This window comes from Odocoileus virginianus, chromosome 32 (assembly GCF_023699985.2).
Source record: "Odocoileus virginianus isolate 20LAN1187 ecotype Illinois chromosome 32, Ovbor_1.2, whole genome shotgun sequence".
Classification (NCBI taxonomy): Eukaryota; Metazoa; Chordata; class Mammalia; order Artiodactyla; family Cervidae; genus Odocoileus; species Odocoileus virginianus.
In genome coordinates, this window is record NC_069705.1 from 11,688,357 (window position 1) to 11,704,217 (window position 15,861).

Consider the following 15,861-nt stretch of genomic DNA (forward strand, 5'->3'; position numbering starts at 1 on the left):
AGAATGGGTGAGGGGTGACTGGAGAACCCCGGAGGGCAGCCAGCGGAAGGTGGCAGATGCTGAGTGTGGTGGGCAGGGTGCACTCTCTGACCCCGGCCTCTCTCTCAGATCTGTACCCTCAGATGAAGTTGAAAAAGAGAAGGGGTGGGACTTTTCCTGGTGGTCCAGTGACTGAGACTCCACACTCCTAATTCAGGGGGACCAGGTTCAATCCCTGGTTAAAGAACTAAATCCCCCATGCCACGCAACCAAATAAATAAACAATCTCCATTAGAAACCATTCTCCCCATAGATAAACACATTAAAAACAGGGTGATGCTAGATGACAGTCTCTCCCAGGGTAATTTGCTGACAGTGGCACCCCAAAGCTTGCCCCTCAGGTTAGCCAATGTCGCCACCTAGAGGTAGCTTTGAGTCTCAACAGCAAGAGGCTACCTCTTCATAATTCCTGAAATGTGAACATTTCACTTTCTGGCCTTTATAACTTCAGAATCCCTCCTTTTATCTGCAGTGTGGCTTTGGCTGCATCTGTGACTCTTGAGTCCCTTGGGCTTCAAGGAGATCCAACCAGTCAATCCTAAGGGAAATTAGTCCTGAATATTTATTGGAAAGACTGACGCTGAAGTTGAAGCTCCAATACTTTGGCCACCTGATGTGAAGAACCGACTCATTGGAAGAGACCCTGATGCTGGGAAAGATTGAGGGCAGGAGGAGAAGGGGATGACAGGATGAGATGGTTGGATGGTATCACCGACTCAGTGGACATGAGTTTGAGCAAGCTTCGGGAGTTGGTGATGGACAGGGAAGCATGGCGTGCTACAGTCCATGGGGTCGCAAAGAGTCGGACACTGAGTGAACTGTGGCCTAAGGTGTGCCCTTCTTGTAAGCTGTGCAATGCCAGGATGGGTGTGGTGGCTTCCAGTTTGGTCCAATGCCCCCTCCTGTTAGACTTACTCACTACACCAGATCGTAGAAAATAAATCTTTTAATTGCTTTGTAATTAGCACATAAGTTGTACTTCAAACTCACATTTTTATTTAATAGATGCTGAATTATCACACTAGAGCTTTGATTCAAACAGTATAGGAATCGTAATGGTTTAAGTTTTACAAAATTGCATTTGGCAGCAGCATCATGGGAGTTGTTTTCATACAATTAAAAGACTGGGGTTTGAATAAATTAAAAAAACCCACCTAGAAAACAAAGGATGACCCAGACTATAGCTGTCTGTTGTAACTGCCTGAGAATTGTGCTTTCTGGGTTTTGAAGAGCTAGCTACTCTATTAACAATCTAGAGTTGCAAAATCCTGTCTTATAAATATGGTTGGGAGGGGAAGCTATAAATGCACCTAAAAAGTACTCCCAGGAATAGGACCCTCAAAGCCAAGTCGTGTTGAAACTGTGAGCCTGAACTGGCTTTGGGGGAAATCTTTAATTTCTGGGGAGCTACTGGAGATCCACTGGTGTTTGATATGAAATCATCACAGCAAGGACCCTGGTGGCGGAAAAATTGTATCATTCGACTCTCATCACCACAGGGCCTCAGGGAAAACTCAAAGTCCTGTTTCTGGAGGGGATGGTAGGAAGGCCCGAGGCCCACTCATGGTAGTCGCCCTGTAATTTTCAGGTCACAGGGTGGTTGATGGATGACACAACTCTCATCGGCCACAATATGGGCGTGGGGGATTAACTCGAGCTGGGTCCTGAAGTTACCCAAAGTTGCCATCTGGAGTGGAGACTGGTGTTAACTGGGTGGGATGGAAACGGGGGTGGGGGTGGACAGAGACCATGCTGTTCTGGCGTGGCAGAGGTGACTGCTCTGTGGGGTTTGTATGGAGTTGGCAACAGGGATTTTCTATCCAAGTGGATGAATCCCTCTAATTGTGGCGATTACAGGCAACACCTGGGAAACGCATTCCTGGGCAAAGTTCAAGCCTGAACTCAACTCCTGGCCCTGGCCTAGGCATCTGATCTGCAGAAACGTCTGCATTCCTCAAATCCAGTCCAAAGCCACTGCTTGCAGTGAGCTTCCTGCGTCAGACACTACATAAGACGCTTCCCATCCACACACATTGCCCTGGGCATGCTCTCGTCAGGTCCCCAGGAGGGCGTGGAGATGCGGTGACTCGGGGCCTGTGGAAGGTGGAGGCCCAGGTGAGCGCACAGTGAGTCTTCCTGGATCCGGCTTCGGGTCAGTGTGCCTGGGCCACTTCCTCCGGGGCCTTCAGCTCTGCTGCGGGCTTGTCTGGGGCCGCTTTCTTGGAGTAATCTCGCTCTCCAAAAATGGTGCTTCCGATGCGGACGTTTGTAGATCCCACTTCAATCTGTGGGGAAGAAGGAAGGGCTGAGTTTAAAACAATAATAATGATGCAGCAGATGCTGAAGCTGTGTCTCATATGACAATGCAGCTGAAGGACCGTGGGGCAGTGATCCACCCAAAGGGGTGTTCATGACAGAGAGCCATCCTGCAGACCGCACGCCCTTCTCACATGCTGGGGTTGCAGAGGTGAGCAAGCCTCCCTGTGAGTGAGCGAGCACAGGAGCGAATTCCATCTTACGTAGAAACACCAAGCATTTTGGCATCATGTTAACATACTCTATCTTCCACTCGTGTCACTACTGTAAATCCAGAGGAAGGTTTTACAGTGCGGTTCTTGGAACTTGATCAAGTGAGCCTCCGCTCTGGAAGACCGTGCATGTGAGTCGCTGACACAGCACACCTATCAGTCTGCGCTCAGAGCTGCTGCATCCTGGGGGGATCTATGCGTACGATCAGACATCAGACACTTCGTCAGGACTCGGTGTCATGTGACCACGCCCAACCATGAACACAGGGAAACGCCTTTTTAAAACGCTGCAGTTTGATTTCCCTTTCGATTCCATTTTGGGAATTAAACTGAATTCTTTTTTTTTTTTTAAATGAGGTGTCAAGCTGTAATTTCTATACACTTCATTTCAAAAAAAAAAGAAGGGGCTGGGGACGTCAGCGTAGGTGAGACGCTGCTGCGTGGTGTCTCGATGCGACGGCGAGGCGTTGCCTTTGGACCCGTCCTGGAGGCGCCCGAGACACTCACCGCGTGCGGGAAGTCCACGGACATGCCCATGCTCAGCTCCACCTGGTCGGGAGGGACGCCTAGCTTCCTGCAGAGCTCCTCCCGGAGGGACAGTAACACCTGACGGAGAGACAAGCGCGACGCCATTTTACCCCTGCCTTCTCCGAGGATGGCTGAACGGGGCTGAGCCCCAACACCTCTGACAGAGACTACTTCTTTATTCCCTGTGGCTTCGAGGCCTGTCAGCACCACCATGAGTCACTAAAAGGGTCTGCAGCGAACTCTCCTACTTTCAAGAAAACTGTCACCCGTCGGAGAGGAAGCCGGAGCTCCTCTTCTCTGAAGACCATGTGTCAGGCAGGTTCAGGCCGAGTGGAGAAGGGTCTGTGGGGGTTCGGGAGACCTGTTCCCGTTTTCCGTGTGAGGAGAGTTTAAGAAGCGGGTGATCAAGTAACACGACAAGAGACATCCGGAAAGTCTGTGGAGCTGACGGCAGCAGCCAGCCCTATACCCTCACTGCACGTGAGCAGCGCCCCCACCCCGGGCCCCGGGTACCTGGAAGTCCGGGTTCGGTCCTTGACTAAGATCGTGCCCAAAGCTCCCGATGGTCATCAGCCCCACGAACTCCAGGCTGGGGCACTTGGCGTTGATGTGTTCCACCAGGGCCGCCGTCTCTGCAGGGGGCAGGCCGTGTTTGCCTTCACAAAAGAGACAGAAGACTGAGAGGTTCTAGAAAGCCAGAGGAACACCCTTCCCTAGGACAGAGGAGGCGACTCTCAGGCAAGAGGACTTCTTGGGAGAACTTGTCCTCGAGACTGAAATGGTGACTACACTGAGCTGTCTGTGTGTGTTGCTCCCCTTCTGACCCGGTCCTGAGTGTCTCAAGGGAAGAGCTATAAACTGGACTCTCTTTATTCTGCCTCAGCATGTGAGGACAGCTAGAATAGAAGGAAAAGGGGAAAAAAAACCCACTGCTTTTCTTAAAATAGAAGGAAGAAAAATTAATCTAAAAAAAAAAAAATTATCTGGAACTTTCCTGGCGGTTCAGTGGTTAAGATTATGTGCTTCCAGTGTGAGGGTCGGGGGGGGAAGCCATCGGGTTTGATATCCCCGGTCAGGGAACTAAGATCCTGCGTGTTGGGTGTGCGGTGGAGCCAAAACGTTTAAAAAGAAAAAAAAAAACACCAAGAAGACTCACATTGCCCAAATGCCAGATTAACCACAGAATTATTTTTCCAAATCTGGTACTTCTACAGTTTCATTAATTTGTTAGTGGAATTATAAAATCAAATAAAAATGAAGTATATATCATATAGCTTTGACTAGAACTTTGTGAAATTTACCTGATCTTGCTCATTAAAAACCAGAGAAGGAATCCGTGGCAAAACATTACTTGTTATGCAGGTATGAGGACAGATTCTGTCCCTCCCTCATTTAACAAAGGGAGCTGCTAGTAACACTCCAATCTTTAATTAGGGCAAATGATGGCCATTGTTCAAGAAATGCTGTAATGGACTAGATCTGAAATCCGTTTTGGGTTTACTTATCAGGATAATGTATAATCTAGGTGCATGTACATATAAGGCTAATTGTTAAAATTTAGTGAATGCTTCTGTACCAGGCGCACATGCCAAGTCCCTACAGTTTTTTATTTAATACAGTAGCTCTGTGGAGTAACTGCTCTCACTTTCTCCATTCTAAAACAAGAGGAGACTGAAGCTCTGGGAGGCTAAGAGCCTTTTTCAAGGTCACAGGGCAAGGGCGTATGGAACTGGGACGTGGATCCCGGCAGCCTGACTCCAGGCCCCAGGCTGTTCCTTCAGCCTAAGCTCTAAAAGCAAACGACTGGTCTGTAAACACGTATTCTTAGCAAACGGCTAACAAGCAAGATGCACGGGGTCCTACACCAACAGCTTTACCTCCATCTCCACATTCAAGCCTCGCAGCACCCTTGGAACTACTGCTCTGCTACAGCTGGCAGGTAAGGATGAAGGGTAGAAAGGTCAGGTACGTCGCTCAAGGTTCCAGCGCTGGAGTGTGGTGGAGCTCAAACCGCAGGTCTGCCTGGTTTCAGGCCCAGGCTCTGATTTCTGTGCTACACTGCTAACCCAAGCCTCGTCAAGATATTCCCTGACTGGTGCCCACAGTGAGTTTTGTTAGATTTTCTCCCAATAATGGAAACATGATTTTTGAAGGTGTAAGAAGCATTACAGGAGAAGGAAATGGCAACCCACTCCAGTATTCTTGCCTGGGAAATCCCATGGACAGAGGAGTCTGGTGGGCTGCAATCCATGGGGTCGCAAAGAGTCGGGCACAAGAAGCATTACACATGTACATTTGCAATCTCTTTCGGGAGGGAGGGTGATCTCTGGGAATTTTCAGGATCAAAGTCACACAAGCCCCTTCTTGAGTCTCCTTGCTGGCCTCTTCAGAAACTAAGAACGTAGTAAAGAATTACACGTGGACTGGCTTGGAGGTCCTTGTGCCACGGAGACCCTACTTACTTAATGGCCCCGCGAGCTCCTTCTGTGACCCACTGCTTCGGCTGTTCAGGCCTGCCATCCGTCCTGCGCCCCACCATATTCTAAGGGGAAAACGTCTGCCATCCCCATCTGTTCACTTACTCTCCTCTCCGCTGGTGTTTATCTGGACCATAACCTTTAACCTTTCAGGGGAACCTTTTTTCTGCCACGCGCTGTTCACTTTGTCGGCCAGCTTCACAGAATCGACCGTCTCCAACATGGAGAGGTTGGGGACAGCTGTAAACGAGAGGGAGGTGAGGTTATAGCAGCCACAGCTCCTGAGCCTGTACTCGAGAGCCTAAGAGCCGCAACTACTGAAGCCCATGCTCCACTCCAAGAGACGCCACTGCAGTGAGAAGCTCGTGCAAAAGAAAAGTGGCTCCTGCCTGCAGCAACAAAGGCCCAGCACAGCCAAAAATAAATAGATACAAAGAAAATTATGTTCATTACACAATAAAGTGAACCTCAAACAAACAAAAAAAAAAAGGAAAAGGACAAAAGTCTCCTTTGCTAGCCAAAAAAATTTATTTAAAGAAAAAAATTTTTTTTTAGCCAAAAAATTTTATGGGCTTCAATTCCTTCTAGTTTATTTCAAAGACTGCCAAAGAAATACATGTGTGGTAGGGTAGGTTTCCAACTATCATACCCAGCCAACTGTGAGCTCATTTTGTTCTTATCATGATGTTTTTCTTCCCTTTAATCAAGAACTAAGATTTCTTTCCCAAAAGAAGCCCCAAAGCACAAATGCTGACTTAGGGATAATCTAAAATATTCCCTCTTCCACAGAAGGGACTGTAGATGATAAAATGATGGAAAAAACTGGGTCTTCATATTTAGAGTTTTATCTTACCCATCAATTTGTTGACATTTTGTTTCTGTAGATGGCCAATGAAGTGCCATTTGATCTCAGGACATGAAGACAGAATCTAAAGAGAAAGAGGTGGTCGCATTTAATTCAGAGTCTGTGGAGGGCTCGCCAGCTCACACACTTCACACGTTCCCTCTCACCTTTCCAGTCTAAGCGATAAACCACTATTGCATCTTCAGGCAGGCCCTTAAAGACACTTAGAGAAAAACTGAAGCCTTCTGTTTCTCTTCCTTGTTCCTGTCAACTCTCCCCTTCTTTCAGATACTGCCCATTGAGAAGAAACTGGTTAAAGCTTTCAAATCTCAAAAGGATCCAAGGTTACAGCAAGCTTCTAAAATCATCATTTTCAAAAAGCCGCAAAGGAGAAAACGATGGTCTTAAGAAAGAGAGAAAATCTAGATGAGAAATATTTGGGACTCACGGCGAACGCAGGCGTTTCTACCATCAGCCTGACCTCCTGTTCTGAAACTCAACTACCAAGATGGGTCTAATTTCCAACTGAATCGTTAAGATTTAGATATGAAGAATTCAGATTCCACTTACTTGAGGATTTGATGCTTTTTCAAGCAGTTCCTGAACCTACAGGGTGAAAAACAGAGTAAGTCAGAAGCCTGGCACACCTGATTCTTCCGAGGGCAGCTTACGGGCAGGAAAAGGGCCCTCACATACATAGTTCTCCCCGAAAGTGCGCTGCCCATGACTGTAGGCCTCTATCACCATGTCTGCAGGTTTGGTTTTGCTGACCGCTACTAGCCGGGGTTGGATGGCTGGGAGATCCTGCCAAGAGGAAAAGAGCCAGATGAGTCAATGTTTGGACTTATTATCCCGATAACTCTTCCAGGGCATCCTGGAGGATGGATCAGCAGAGATCTTTAGTTGGCATTTGATAACATCCACTTTTCCAATACAGCACAGCTATCAATATCAAATAATGTTGATGAATTGTCTTTTGTATGCATGGCATCTAAATCTAATATGTTAGCCACCTTAATATCTAGCAGAGCAGAAGGGACTACCCTGGTGGTCCAGGGGTTAAGACTCTGTGCTTTCAGGGGGCGTGGGTTTGATCCCTGGTTGGGGAACTTAGATCTCACATGCTGCACTGGATGGCCAAAAAATCAATACATGTAAAAACTAAATTTAACAAAAATCTAGCAGAACACCTTTCTTTCTCAGGAGAGCTGGGCAGGTAAGTAAAAGCTTTACTTCCTAAGACTGTGGTCTTTGACCAATATTATCAGTATCATCTGGGTCCCCTCCCAACCCACTGGGTCCAAATCTCAGGCTGCAGTCTAAGAATCCCCTTTAAAACAAACTCTTCAGCTGAGTCTCTTGCATGGCAAGGTTTAAGAATCACTTAGTTAGGAGGAGGTATCGCTCTCTAACTATAAGGGAGGCCACTTCTGGCTCGTAAAATCCCAAGGTCAACAGTTTTGGAAACTCATCAGGATCCTGGTGTAATTATCAATACTGCCTACAATATTGCCTCTCAGAAGCAGCCTTAGGGTAACTCTGCAATTTATGTGGCAGAACCAGTGGCAGAGGGGCTTCCCTGGCAATCCAGGGGTTAAGAATCCGCCTTCCAATGGAGGTTCCATCTCTGATCAGGGAACTAAGATCCCACATGCCTTAGGGCAATTAAGCCCACAACTAGAGAGTTCTAGTTCTCACAACTAGAGAGAAAGGGGGTGTGCCACAAGGAAGATCCTGGGTGGTGCAACTAAGATGGGAGCAGTCAAATAAATAAAATACTGAAAAAAAAAAAAAAAAAAAAGAACCAGTGGCAAAACTGAGGCTTCCCTCATAGCTCAGTCGGTAAAGAATCCACCTACAATGAAGGAGACCTGGGTTTGATTTCTGGGTTGGGAAGATCCCCTGGAGAAGGAAATGGCAACCCACTCTAGTATTCTTGCTTGGAAAATCCCATGGACAGAGGAGCGTCGGGGGCTACAGTCCACGAGGTCGCAAGAGTTGGACATGACTTAGTGATTAAACCATCACCAGTGGCAGAACTGAGGCAGGGACACAGAAGGCTCTGGACTCAGGATTAGGCTCATCTGACTCCCGATCTCATGGCCATGACATAAAGAGAGGGCTTCCCTGGATTCTGCAGCAACCAAATCCACACAGAGAAGAGATTCGCCTATCATCATATGGTTCAGTTTTCAGGTACCCCATCAACCTCTGGAAGTTTTACAGAATCACAGGCTTCTCAAGGCCACAAAAAGCTAAATCAAAGCGCCAAGAGTTTCCCCCCGTCTTCTGAGGGTTGCACTGCCAATGTCTCATGAGACCACATCATAACTCCGAGGATTAACTATGCTGATGAATTGAGTTTCTAGAAAAAAAGAAAAGTGGAATAGGTGGCCCATCTGCCTGAGAGTTAAGCTGAGAGAAACCCCTAGTTTGATATTTTTTAGGGGGATCTCTAGTTTTTTTTCTTGGCGAATCATAAAACATTAATGCCTGAAGCAAGTTTTGAGCTTTCCATGCCTGCACAGATGAGGAAATTTACCACCCAAATAGTCAGTACTTCACCTGGCTCAAACGGTAGCGTCTGCCTGCAATGCGGGAGACCCGGGTTCGATTCCTGGGTCGGGAAGATCCCCTAGAGAAGGAAATGGCTACCCACTCCAGTATTCTTGCCTGGAGAATACCCATGGACAGAGGGGCCCGGCTGGCTACAGTCCGTGGGGCCGCAAAGAGACAGACACGACTGAGCGACTTCACTTTCTTTCAAGGTAACATCTACTTAACAGCCAAGCAAAGGTGATGCTAATACAGGTCTTCTGTCTCCGGGCCAGCACTCTGAGCTGACACCATAAATGCTTGAACAAAGAACGATGACCTTCCCACTCAAGTCTGGCTCACTCCACACCATTCAACTTAAAACTTGCACTGAGGGAGGAAGGTACTGACCTTTAGTCTAAATAAATTCCAAGAGAAGACTAAATATAAATAAGGGAGGAAAAAAACTCCCCATAAACTGCTTGGGATTGGATGTCAGTTCCCTGCTGTCTCAAACGTGCAAGAACAGCTCTGGGTGCTTCTCAAGTCGGGTCAATTCACCCTCTCCTTCGCTGGCGGGGGCACTTGACATTACTTTACGAGCAATCTACTGACTGAGACGCGGCCACACACGTGATCCCCGGCAGACCTGGCCTCCTTTGGGTGCTCCTGTAGTGGGCGTCTTCTCCTGCAGTCTCTGGGTACAGGCCTGGCCTCTCTCCCTTCCGCCAAGGCTGCTGACCCCACCACGAAGCGGGATGGACAATGGTCGCGCTGCCTAGAGACTGGTCATTTTCCCGGGATCGCTAACCTGCAGAAAACCTGACAGGAGTTGGGGAACCCCCTTCGCCTTCGCTAGCCTTTTGCGGGGTCTCTGCAGCTTACGCCAATGCTAAGGCAGCGGGCAGGTCCCGCCCCTCCAGGCGACCCCTCTGCGTCACCGTGACGACCCGTTCCCACGCAGGTGTCCCCCTTCCTCGGCGCGGCCGCCCACCGTCCCCGCTTGGTCCCCTTCCTCACCCGCGGCCGCCGCGCCACCGCCTGCTGCACGCGCTCGTTCACTGTTCGCAGAGCGAGTCCGATCCCCAGCTCCGCCGACATGCTGCCAGCTTTCCACATCCCCCGGGGACCAACGTGGAGCCCCGGGCCCGAGCACCCCAGGGCAGAGACCCCTTCCGGTCCCGCCCAGCGCGGGTCTCCGTGAGGCCCAATCACCACTAAGCACCGAGTTGTCTTAGCCAATCGCCAGTGCGGGGTGGGACGGAGGTGGTGTGGCGGACAGCCCCGCCCCTCGGCGGCGCCATCTTGGGAAGGTCGCCGCGGAAGCCCTGCGAGGCTCTTGGGTGCCGCTGCCGTCCTTCCGGTTCCCGCCGCCCTCGCAGACCCCGCTGTTGCCGCGGAACCCAAGGGGTGCAGAGAACCTGGCGTTCTATCGAGGTCTTATTCCTCTAGAAAGGAGACGTGACTTTTATCTCAGCTGATTCTGGGGAGGAACCATTGAGAGAGAGAAAACTGTTACTAAAGAACTTGGCAGGGTTTAACAGGCATGGTTGTTTTCCTCGGGTCATCCTTTAACTCAGTGCTGCCCATTGTAAGCCACATATGTAATTTATTTTATTTTTGTTCCACATATGTAATTTAAATTTTTCGAATACGCACACGAAAAATACATTTGTCCTCTAAAGATGTACAACTTGAGAGTTTCAAGTTTATTTGGGCAAGGTGAGGTGCCCAGGAGGCAGCAGCTGAGATAGCTGAGGGACTGCTCCAAAGAGGCAGTGGGGGAAGGTCAATATATAAGATTTTGGTGCAGGAGAAATTCAGTGCAATCAGTTGCTTATTTTATAAGAGTTTTTCCCCCTAGTCAGGAGGATCTGATGCCACCATGAAGGGATTTTGTGCTTTTCTAGATAAGAGGAGATGGAGATGCAAGAATCAGGATCATAAAATCTGTTCCTGAAAATATCCACCTATCTAAAGACCTGTGCCATCAGATTTGGAGCTCAGAGAACCTCACTCCACCCTGAACTCCCTCAGGGGGTGCTGATGGTCAACAGCTGCTTGCATCTCATCATATCTAGAAAGGCAATAAATCCCTTCCTGATGACAACAGATGCTGGCTGAATAGCTTTTGTAAAATGAGTGCTTAATTGTATTGAACTCCACCTTCGGCAAAATCTTATATATTGAGCTTCCCCCACTGCCTCCTGGGAGGAGTCTCTCAGGGCTATCGGAGGTACTGCCTGCCAGGCTGCAGTCCTCATCTTGCCCCAGATAAAGCTCAACTTGTAGCTCTAAAGTTGTGCATATTTTTTAGTTGACAGTCACAACCCTTAGAAAGTCAAGTTACCCTAATCTGGAGTGACTGTATTAGACAGACATTCCCAAAGCATAATTATTCTTAATAGAGTTTGTCTAACAGCTCATTGTTGTTGTTGTTCAGTGTAAGTCGTTAAGTATTCAACTCTTTGCCACCCTATGGACTGCAGCACACTAGGCTTCCCTGTCCATCACTAACTCCTGGAGCTTGTTCAAATTCCTGTCCATCGAGTCGGTGATGCCATCCAACCATCTCATCCTCTGTTATCCCCTTCTCCTCCTGCCTTCAATCTTTCTTAGCATCAGGGTCTTTTCCAATGAGTCAGTTCTTCTCATCAGGTGGCCAAAGTATTGGAGTTTTAGCTTCATCGTCAGTCCTTCCAATGAATAGTCAGTACTGGTTGAATCTCCTTGAAGTCCAAGGGATTCTCAAAAGTCTTCTCCAACACCACAGTTCAAAAGCATCAATTCTTTGGCACTCAGCTTTCTTTATGGCCCAACTCTCACATCCACACATGACTACTGGAAAAACCATAACTTTGGTTCCCAGGCGGAGTGTGGAACCTTAAAGGAAGTGCTTCCCACATTAGCTTGAGAAGTTTGTACCAGATGTTTGCACGCTCAAACGAAACCAAACCAGAACCTCACCTGCCAGGAGTCACACTCTAAATAAAACAGAAGGCAAAGAGATGCCCAGAAATCAAAAGCCAAGTGGCAAGAGTGTTGCCAAAAGATGGTAAAGTGATGCCCAGAAATCAAAAGTCAAATGGCATAAATGCCAAACGGGACTTTCCAGTCTCACTAGACCTATGACCTGGCAGAGTCAGTGCTAGCAGCCCTTTTTAGTTCTGATATAGTTTCCAGCAATTTCTTGTGGTTTGTGCGTGCTCAGTCGCTTTCAGTCATGTCTGACTCTTTGTGACCCCATGGACTGTAGCCCACTAGGCTCCTCTTGTCCATGGAATTCTCCAGGCAAGAATACTGGAGTGGGTTGCCATGCCCTTGTTAACTACAAATTGGCACTTGCCAAGAGCATTGCCAACGAGTGAACAACAAAGGCATTTGCCCTCTGCCTCTACGGAGATTGAACCCAATGCTGCTATAGCTGTTGATGTTCAACAACCCTGGAGGGAGTTCAGGGTGGAGTGAGGCACTCTGTGCTCCAGGGAATCTGGTGAAACAGGGCTTTAGATAGTTGGCTGTTTGTAGTAACCGATTTTATGATCTCAATCCTTTCATCTTCTCATATCTAGAGAAGCACTGAATTCCTTCATGGTGACATCAGATCCTCCTGACTAAAAAAAAAAAAACAACAACAAAAACTAAAACTAAAAAAAAAGTTTTGTAAAATGAGTGCTTCATGGTATTAAACTCCCCCTTCACCAAAACCTTATATATTGACTTTCCCCCACTTCCGCTTTGGAGCAATCTCTCAGAGCTATCTGAGATGCTGCCTCTGGGGCTGCAGTCCTCATTTTGCCCCAAATAAACTTGCAACTCTCAAGTTGTACATCTTTGTTTGTCGATAACCTCCTCCAGGGGATCTTCTTGATGCGGGGATCGAAACCATGACTCCTGGATCTCCTGCATTGCAGGCTGATCCTTTACTGCTGAGCTATAGGGGAAGTTGGTTTCCTTCAAAAATGTTACTCTATCATTTCCTCTTTTAGCAACTTCTATATATCAATCAATGGAGAAGGCAATGGCAACCCACTCCAGTACTCTTGCCTGGAAAATCCCATGGGTGGAGGAACCTGGTGGGCTGCAGTCCATGGGGTCGCCAAGAGTCGGACACGACTGAGCGAATTCACTTTCACTTTTCACTTTCATGAATTGGAGAAGGAAATGGCAACCCACTCCAGTGTTCTTGCCTGGAGAATCCCCGGGACCGGGGAGCCTGGTGGGCTGCCGTCTATGGGGTCGCACAGAGTCGGACACGACTGATGTGACTTAGCAGCAGCAGCAGCAGCTGCAGATATCAATCAAAGTAAGCAGGGCCAGTCTTTTCTAATTGTGTGCACAAAAGTATCAATTTTGAAATATCAAAAGAGCCCCAATTTAGCCATTTTAGGTTGAGCTCTCTTTTAGGTATAATTTCCCCAGTTAACTAGGTACTTGCAAGTATGTGCACCATAGGTATTGTATGTGAATCTGGTTGGAGTGTTAGTCAGAGGTTGGTTTTCTGATGACCCTCGTTTCTGTTTTTGAGAGATCCTGTTTCCCACTTTAAGTCGATCAGGGATAAAAGTCACTAGTGAAATTGTGTAGTGGGCCCGTGTGCTTCTTGTGAACTTAACTCCCCCAGGAGTCACCCCAGAGTCGTTTCTGCCTGTCTTACGTGTCTCGAATTCTGCCTCCAGCAATCTAAGACCGCCGTTGCTGCTCAGATGGCTGAATGGTCAGTTCTTATGGGTCACCCTGGACCAGCAAGTAGTTTAATTAGTGAGTGGGTTTCCTTATGAGACCACTGCACGATATGAGGACTAGGCCTCCACCACCCCCGTAAATTTCTCTGTCCCCCGAGAAAAGTGCAACCAGCCGAGAGGAGCCTTGTTCCTTTTCTTTGCAGCAAAGCTCTTGTACATTCTAATTTTTATGCCGACAGATTCTATAAAGGCAGTCGAATTGAGGTAAAGTGTCAGATCAGCCTCTCAGCTCACCACTCAGCCAAGACCACTCAGTCCCCTACAACAGAGTGACCTTGACATCTTTCAGCTGAGCCCTGGGTATTCGATTTTTTTTTCAGTCAAGCAACCCCCTCCCCCATACACACACCCAGTACTTTTCCACTGGGTGGGTAATTCCCCTGGCATCTTCCAGCCAACCTCCTATCCAGTACCTTTCCACTGGGTGGGGATTTCTTGGTATCTCTCAGCTGAGCCCCACTCAGTGTCTAGACCGTGAGAGGGGAAGCCCCAGATGTTTCACCGGCTCCCTGTTCCCCCAGTATCTTTCCAACTGGGAGGGGGCAGGTAACCTGCTGCGTTGCCAAATGAAACTCAGCATCTCAACCAACACGTGAGATTTGAGAACCTGGAGAGACTTTCCCAAATTTGTTTGAATTCCCCGAGGAGGCAGATGGGCGCAAGGGGCCACTGCTGGAACCAAAGCTCCAGTTCCTTGTGGAGTCCAGGCCAAGGAAGGAAGTCCACTCTGGGTCGCTTTGTCGGACACCCTGTTGACTTAAAAAAAGATGCACAATGTGAGAGTTTCGAGTGAAGTTTTATTTGCGACAAACTGCGGACTGCAGCCGGGGAGGCACCGCTTCAGATGCCTCTCTGGAGCAGTCTCCCAGACCTGTCTGACATGAGGCCTCCAGCACTGCACTCTGCATTTTGCCCCAAATAAAGTTAACTGGCAGCTCTCACACTGTGTGTCTTTTTTAGTCAATACATTTTACATAGTCCAGTAAATCCAAAGTAAGGTTTCAATATGTAACCAATAGAAAATGAGATATTTGGATTCTTTCTTATTGTATTTGATTTGTAAATCCCAGGGTGTAGTTAGGACTTAAGGCTCAGATCTGATGGTCCACACTGCAGTCTCCCCAGTGGCAGGAGCTGACTTCTGGGAGGAGGGCCCAGACAGCTTGGGACAGTCCAGCCTGGGCTCTGCACACTTTCAGCCTATTCCTTAGGTCTATGTGTCCACATCTGGGCTATATGAAGGTCACAGACAGGATGAGGTGCCACGTGACACAGAAGTTGACACCATAAAATACTAAAGTTTAGTAGTCGGATGGTGAAATGCTAGGTGCTTTGGGCAAGTAGAAAGATGGATTTTGTTAAGGAAAATACTCTTGGCTGTATGGCTGGACTGTTGAAAGATTCTCAAACATTAATTCAGCTTAATGAATGAGATGCTATTTTGTTGGAGAAGGGTCAAAAATTTGCTCTCCAGGTTGTCCTGTGAATGGGCTTACTTTGAGCCTTCTTGAAAGAAAGGGCAACATTGATTCTTCTCTCACTGTCTTCCTGGACCATGGGAGACTAAGATAGTTTCATGTCTGCTCTGGAAAAATTACTTTGAACAAAACCTAGGGTTCTTGTCATCAAGGACTTTTGGGGGAGTTTCCATTTACCAGGTACACAAAACTGGGTTTTCTGTAAATTGGGGTTGCAGTAATTGTGTTCAAGTAAAATGTCTCTGGATTTGATAATTTCTCCTCCTGCCAGAGTGATAAAAACTAAAACATGACTAGACCAGCCCTTCATGGTGTGAATATACCCATAGATGCTTGTTGTAGAGACGCAAAGTTGGAAGGTGCTAGCCAGCAGTCAGTGGTGGGAGGAGCAAAGATTAAACAGTGATGAGGGCTATGGTGAAGGGTTGTATAGAGGAAGGATTGGGTGAGCATAACATACTTAAATGGATATGCTTTTTATTTTTATTACAAACTTTTTTGGGGGGATGTTCTGGGTCTTCGTTGTGGCCTGTGATCTTAGTTGCCCTGCAGCAAGTGAGATCTTTTTTCCCTGACCAGGGATTGAACCACCCTGCATAGCAAAGTGGATTCTTAACCACTGGACCACAAGGGAAGTTGAAGATACGCTTTTTAGAAAACATTTTATAAACCATAAATACTCAACAG

The 15,861-nt window shown here is 47.7% G+C and overlaps 1 protein-coding gene across 4 annotated transcripts; it reads right to left on the reverse strand.

The window, feature by feature from the left end:
- Positions 1-967: 967 nt before the first annotated feature.
- Positions 968-10,146, reverse strand: PLPBP (pyridoxal phosphate binding protein). 4 transcript variants are annotated; one of them, XM_020894803.2, is made up of 8 exons: positions 9,972-10,124; positions 7,113-7,220; positions 6,987-7,022; positions 6,426-6,501; positions 5,678-5,812; positions 3,609-3,751; positions 3,075-3,173; positions 968-2,324 (listed from the first exon to the last, which is right to left on the reverse strand). In XM_020894803.2, the coding sequence occupies exons 1-8, from the start codon at positions 10,068-10,070 to the stop codon at positions 2,193-2,195; spliced, it is 828 nt and encodes a 275-aa protein (XP_020750462.2). In that variant the 5' UTR covers positions 10,071-10,124; the 3' UTR covers positions 968-2,192. The 4 variants fall into 4 exon arrangements, with proteins under 4 accessions (XP_020750462.2, XP_020750463.2, XP_070315997.1 ...); XM_020894804.2 differs by lacking the exon at positions 9,972-10,124 and adding an exon at positions 9,601-9,850; XM_070459896.1 differs by lacking the exon at positions 3,075-3,173 and having other exon boundaries at positions 9,972-10,146.
- Between the last annotated feature and the right edge of the window lie 5,715 nt (positions 10,147-15,861).